This window comes from Bidens hawaiensis, unplaced genomic scaffold (assembly GCF_021521415.1).
Source record: "Bidens hawaiensis isolate Kalapana, Puna unplaced genomic scaffold, B.hawaiensis_p1.1 tig00035313_1, whole genome shotgun sequence".
In the NCBI taxonomy this organism is placed as follows: domain Eukaryota; kingdom Viridiplantae; phylum Streptophyta; class Magnoliopsida; order Asterales; family Asteraceae; genus Bidens; species Bidens hawaiensis.
This window is the reverse complement of record NW_027496142.1, coordinates 162,732-169,517: the sequence shown is the minus strand read 5'-3', so window position 1 is coordinate 169,517 and position 6,786 is coordinate 162,732. Positions and strand designations below refer to the sequence as shown.

The window sequence follows — 6,786 nt, the reverse complement described above, 5'->3', positions numbered from 1 at the left end:
CCATCTCATCTTATCTTGTATCATCATATTATACCTGATATCTGCTCTAGCAATCTCTTAATATACATTCATATTTAAAGAGCAATCTAGTCTGATTCTCACGCCGGAGGGTGGTCACAAGGAGGAACCCCCCCCCCTTCTCAGTGACAAGCTCACGGTGTCTGTTTTGCAGGTTATCAGAAGAACCATCTTCTCAGGGTCTAACCCCTCGTGGGAAACATCTATCTAACCCCCAGGTTACCAGTAATCTACCCGGGGTCCGGTTAGTGTTTCTTCAGATCAATAATTTATATGATACATAGCATGATATAATTTGTTAAAAAGGAAAAAAAAGAAACCAACGTCTCACAATACAAACATGATGTCCAATCGTTTTAGGCAATGTTGTAAAAGTAGGTATACAAAGCCGAGTACTCGCTACAAGGTATGTTGCCGAGACGAGTTTTTTTAACTCACCCTAGTTTTTAAGAATCAATCAGAGGTGGCCAACCTCAACCAAATATCATATCTAGTCGATGAATTTGGTCCAATTTTGACTTATAAAAAATAAAACATAATTCACATTTCTATAATGCTAAAGAACAAATATCATTTCATTTTAATAAATGATTAGCAGTTTTTAGAATAATTTATTATTTAATAATATATTTCTCTTATTTATATTGATATTCACCTATTTTGTTATAAATATTATTAAACTTATGATATTTAACATCTATATAACATTCAAAAATTAATTTTCTTTATATTTACCATGTCCGAGCACTCTGAGTACACACAACTCCTCAGTCAGCCACCTATGATCTGCATAGCAACTTTTACAACCTTGGTTTTAGGAATTAGGATGGACATTTTGAGAACTTTTTAGCAAATAAACAATCTCTTCACTTGTTTGGTAAAATGAACATATACTCTTAAGGTAGTTGACAACAAATTTTATGATCATCTTTGTGCTGCAGCAACATTTGCATTCGAAAACATGGCAAACTTGGGACTGGCGGTGAACTTCGTGACTTATTTTAATGGGACAATGCATTTTGACATAGACGAAGCAGCGAACCAAGTAACCAATTTCATGGGCACTTGTTATATTCTTTCCATCGTTACGGCTGTTCTTGCTGATGCCTACATTGGCCGATTTAGAACCGTTCTTATTGCTGCTTGTGTTGAATGTGTGGTAAGTATTGATTTAAATTTTCTGAATAATGAATGCTCTTCAAAAAATGTTACCAAACAAATGTTATTAGTGAAAATGATATTAGAAGATAAACGAAATATTATTACTAAATAAATAACTTGCACTTGTTTATAAGATATTTAAAGAGATGAATTGCACATGTTATTATTCCTTAAGTTTGTAACTACAGTTATTAATAGAATTGTATTACTTGTAGGGGCTTGCATTGCTCGCACTACAAGCTCACTACCCAAAGCTCCGACCACCGGTATGCAACATCTTTTTGGCAACATCAAACTGTGAGAAACTGAATGGAGGAAATGCTGTGCTCCTATTCATTTCGATCTACCTTCTGGCCGTAGGTAATGGTGGCATAAAAGCAGCAGTGCCATCACATGGAGCGGATCAGTTTGACAAAAAAGATCTAAAAGAGGCAACACAGATGTCAACTTTCTTCAATTGGTTACTACTAGGCCTTGTTGTTGGAGGTTCAATTGGCTTAACTTTCTTTGTGTGGGTGCAAGACAACAAAGGCTTTGATAAGGGATTCGGGCTCTCGTTTATTGCCATGTTCTTGGGTGCGATCATCTTTATGTCTGGATTACCATGGTATCGTATACATGTTGTTGCAGGAAGCAGTGCCATCACAGAAATTATACAGGTTTGTAGAACACGTGCATATATATCTACGTAAATTAACTTATATTTTAGGACTGACACTAATTGGCTTGGTCTACTTTTCAGGTTTATGTTGCTGCTATTAGAAACCGAAAACTTCGACTTCCCGAGGACCCTTCTGAGCTACATGAGATACCCATGGACAGTGAAGCTGCACTTCATCAAGACTTCTTACCTCATAGAGATGTTTACAGGTGAACATTTGTATCTAACTTCATTTGAACAGTTCATGCTTATTTTGTTAATTTGTTTACTTCTATTTACTATTAGGTGACTAGACAAAGCAGCAATCCGATCCGGTACCAATGATCAATCTTCAAGTCCTTGGAAACTTTGTACGGTTACACAAGTCGAAAATGCTAAAATCTTACTAGCAATGGTTCCGGTTTTCTTGTGTACCATTATCATGACACTTTGCTTAGCTCAACTCCAAACATTTTCAGTTCAACAAGGAGCCACTATGGATATTAAGCTTGGTGATTCTTTTAATATGCCGCCTGCATCCCTCCCGATTATTCCTGTAGTATTCCTACTCATTATGATTCCGATTTATGACCAAATCCTTGTACCTTGGGTTCGTAAATATACCGGCATCCCCACTGGCATAACTTACTTACAAAGAGTAGGAGCAGGGCTTATTCTCTCTGCATTATCAATGTCAGTTGCCGCTCTCGTGGAAGTAAAGAGAAAAAACGTCGCTAAACACCACAACATGCTCGATGCAACACCCCAGTGCTTCAACCATTGCCCATAAGTGTGTTCTGGTTATCCTTCCAGTATTTTGTTTTCGGTATAGCTGATATGTTCACTTATGTGGGACTACTTGAGTTTTTCTACTCGCAAGCACCTCAATCGATTAAATCCATTTCTTCTTGCTTTCTTTGGAGCTCAATGGCATTTGGGTATTACTTGAGTAGTATCACGGTGAAGATCATGAACCAAGCGACTAAAGGGGACACAAAAAGTAAAGGATGGTTAGCTGGAAACAACCTTAATCGGAATCATTTGGAAAACTTTTACTGGTTGCTTGCTATATTGAGTGTGATCAATTTCACAATTTATCTGTTTGTTGCAAGTAGATACAAGTATAGGCCACAAAGTCTTGATGTTGAGGATGAGTATGACACACATCAAATGAGGACATCAAATCAATCAAGAGAGGATTTATGATCTACAAATTTAATTAGAGTTTTAAGTTTAAGCTTCGTCGTTTCTTTCTTTTTAATTTATAAGTTGTATGATTATTTCCGTTTTAGATGTTTTCTTTAAGTTAATATGAATGTAATAACTTGACTTTTATATTAAAACAATATTGATAACAATGATTATATTATAACCGTGGCTTAGTTATAATAGTTAATGATACAGTAAAAATCACTAAAACTTTAGTGATTTTGACGGCACCGAAGACGATTGCTATTGAAGGGTCAACAATGAAAGAGAGTGTTTAAGGGCGATGGCTATAATTAAAGAGCAGGGGTAAGAATATTTGGAGTTTATGTTGGTTGTGGTTAATGGTTATGAGTATTTAGTTCATGATTTTGGTGAGATGTTGGCATGTGAGCACGATTTTAGGTTTTTCAAAAATAGTTTAAAAGATTTACATATGGTTCAATAAATAGCTTTATTACACGCATTAGAATTATCAAGAAGGTAATCCTAGATTGTGCATATGCTATGTTTGTTCTTGGATGTCGCTGTTTTGGTTTGTGAGTAGTAATGCTGGAAATGAGTCCAATGTTGTGTTGATTTTAAGCTATGATGAAGCAAGGATGAAAATCTACTCGATTTCAACTAGATGTTATATGTTATGCATTTGGAGCTCTTGTCAGTGAAGAAATTCCTTGCAAGCATAAGGATAATTAAACCTTGGAATTCTCTTTCATAAATTTTGGAGTGCTTCCTGTTTCTTGCTTGGATGTTAAGAACAAGGCTTACTTCAGTAATCACTACAGTTACTAGACAAGCTGATTGGACACAACAAAAGTTGCAAAAGTCGCTAGACGGACCCTAGGCGGCCTACTGGGAGTTGTGAGTACTCGGCCTTAGTCGGAGAGTACTTGGGGATGGCTCACCGAGAACTCGGCCTAGGCGGGGATTACCCAGGGATTACTCGTTGAGTACTCGATGCCTAGGCGTGATTTTTACAACCACACAACGAAAAAAAAGCGTTAATGCATTAAATGACTTGTTGGCTTACACGAGAAGGTAACATGTCACGAAGGAAACTTAAATCGAGGTATGTATCAAAATATGATAAGCGAAGAAAAAACTGATCATAATCGAATAGTTAATGCGTGAAATAATTGTGACGTGCAAATTAGAGAGTGTTTGTCACATAGGAAACTCAAATCGGTGTACGTATCAAAATGAACTTAAATCAAGGTGCATATCATAATGTAATCTTGGATAGGCTAATAAAAGGTGATACATGATCATGTTATCGTGTAAATCTAACTATAATATATTATATTAATTCCTTCTAACATCACTATAAATATAAATATTAAGATACATCAGTTTCATGATTTTTCTTAAGGTTTTCTTTGTTTTAGAAAAATAGGCGAAGATGAACAAATAATACTGAGTACCGGGTATTTCCAGTACCAATTTAGTGTCATTCTTTGAGGTTTTCGGGATTGGTACTCATCTTTTGATACCGGTATTTTACCTATTTTTTCCCTTCAAATATCGTACCATACAGAGTAATTTTGATACCGATACCCATTTTAACGATTTTCTAGATTGATACTTTTCAGTAGTGATACCGAGCTCATCTCTAGAAATAGTTATGAAATTCCGTGGCTCCCCATTGTCTATCTTAGGTAATTAGGATCAAGAGTTCATGTTGACCAAATATAAACTGTCAACTTGAATAGAAGATTCACATGGTTTCAAAGAATTCAAAGCCATTAATTACTTAACGACCTTACTAAAGTCTTACTATTTTCTGCATTGGTCCAAAAGCATCGTTCATGCTACACACACCTGGCATTAAGACAACCATGGACTTTTAACAAAGTCAGCAATGGACACATGTCATCCCCTCATTACCTCATTGCATCAAAGAGAACCACCTAATAACAGACTCCAATTTAAAACACCAAACCAAGAAAGAACCGATATGATGGCTTCCAGCGACAAAGCTCCAGATTCAATGCCGGCGTGCGACGGATCAGTCCCGCCAGGGAAACCCTTAACGGTTGGGCATCAGGTTATTGACAAAACTGCTCAGATGCTGCAAACCTTAAAGCCCATTATACAAATGAGCCAACATGTCTGCACCTTCTCCGTCTACGGCCATGACATGAGTCGCCAGATTCAGACTCATCATTACACCACCCGTCTCAATCAGGATTTCCTCCAGTGTGCGGTTTATGATTCCGATGAACCCTCCGCTCATCTTATTGGTATATAATTTATGTAACGAATATGTAAACGTTTGTTACATCCATGCAAGTTACACTGTGTTTTTTTCTCGTAGATGTAACTTATATATAATACGTATCCGTGACATTTGTGCAGGGGTGGAATACATTGTGTCTGATAGGATCTTGGATACTTTACCACCTGAAGAACAAAAGTTGTGGCATTCCCATGATCATGAGGTTTATTTGCATTGCTTCTCTTTTTTGTTTTAATGGGCTGTTGGTAAACAAGTAGGATATTATTATTTCGTGCTAATGAAGAAGACAATACATGATTTATATATATAGAAAATTTCTAATTACTTGACATGAAATAAGGAACCGTTAAAAGACCCTTCGAAATTTTGACTATATCTAAAAATTATACTTTTATTTGAACCGATGTGTATTCAGAATCAGTGGCATCTCTCTTCATATCCTAGACACAAATCCATACCTTAGACGGAGTTACAACCATCCATTGTTAGTTTGACGCTTGAGGATGTCGCCACATCGTTCCAGGAGGAAACCAGATAACTCGTAAAACCCTGACTTGCCTATCAGGAGAATATATTGTTTGTCTTAAAAACACATATTTTGTTTGTCAAAAAACAGAAAATATTCTCTTGATAACACCTTGGTAAACACATCAACTTGATCGATCATGATTATACCAACTAGAAAATTTTCTCTTGATATGACCTTGGTAAACACATCAACTTCATAGATCATGAGTAAAAACTTTGTCGATTTATTGTCACACTTAAAACCGGCGGGGTGGGTGGTACATGTTTCTGAAAACATATATTGACTCATTAATGTCCAGGTTACATCAGGATTATGGGTGAATCCCGGTGTTCCAGAGGTAAATCAAATTACCGAGCTTGCAAATATGGCGCGTACCTATGGAAAGTTTTGGTGCACTTGGCAAATCGATAGAGGCAAGCTTGACCTTTCTTTACATTACTATCATTAAAGATGTTAAGTCGTTTAAGAAATAGTTTTTGATTTTTCAATTTTATTGTAAATATGTAGTGTAATTAACTAGAATCAAAAGCACATTACAAAATAATGTTATTAGGCTTTAGTTACTGATTTTGGAGGTTGGTGTGTAGGCGATAAGATTCCGCTTGGTGCCCCTGCACTAATGATGTCACCACAGATGGTGAACATGGGTGTTATATGAAGAAACGTGGATCGACTCACTGGTAGACGATCTACTTTCATCGGGTGTGATTATACTATTTCACCGATGGTTTTCTTGGATCTGTGTTCTTCCACCTACAAAATGAACAGCACCGTCAACTTACCCCTCAGAAAGGGACAGAGGGGTCCTCTTTGGGGTAACCCTCCGGTGTGAGAATAAGTATCTGTGGGAGAAGATAATATTTTTAGAGTAAGGAAATCTGGAGAGTATTGCTTAATAGCTGAATACTCTGTAGTTTTCTGTGATTGAGAGTGTTACTGACTGTAACTGTCTGTGAGTGAATGTAATTGAATATGCTTGAATGTGAATGAATGAAT

General features: G+C 36.6%; 1 protein-coding gene and 1 pseudogene across 2 annotated transcripts; both read left to right on the top strand.

Moving 5' to 3' along the window:
• Positions 1–921: 921 nt before the first annotated feature.
• On the top strand, positions 922–3,032 carry LOC143587231 (protein NRT1/ PTR FAMILY 4.6-like; annotated as a pseudogene). The gene is made up of 4 exons (XR_013144844.1): positions 922–1,177; positions 1,395–1,838; positions 1,922–2,049; positions 2,126–3,032. The product of XR_013144844.1 is annotated as a protein NRT1/ PTR FAMILY 4.6-like (transcript).
• Positions 3,033–4,982: 1,950 nt separating this feature from the next.
• Positions 4,983–6,238, top strand: LOC143587220 (oil body-associated protein 2B-like). The gene is made up of 3 exons (XM_077068570.1): positions 4,983–5,265; positions 5,381–5,463; positions 6,089–6,238. Exons 1-3 carry the CDS (start codon positions 4,983–4,985, stop codon positions 6,236–6,238), a joined length of 516 nt encoding a protein of 171 aa, XP_076924685.1.
• Positions 6,239–6,786: the final 548 nt, after the last annotated feature.

Excerpts from the sequence above, each read along its gene's own strand:
- LOC143587220 (XM_077068570.1), top strand. The coding sequence starts at position 4,983 with ATGGCTTCCAGCGACAAAGCTCCAGATTCAATGCCGGCGTGCGACGGA. Across the intron at positions 5,266-5,380 it reads ACCCTCCGCTCATCTTATTG|GGGTGGAATACATTGTGTCT; the intron begins GTATATAATTTA and ends ACATTTGTGCAG. Across the intron at positions 5,464-6,088 it reads GGCATTCCCATGATCATGAG|GTTACATCAGGATTATGGGT; the intron begins GTTTATTTGCAT and ends ATTAATGTCCAG.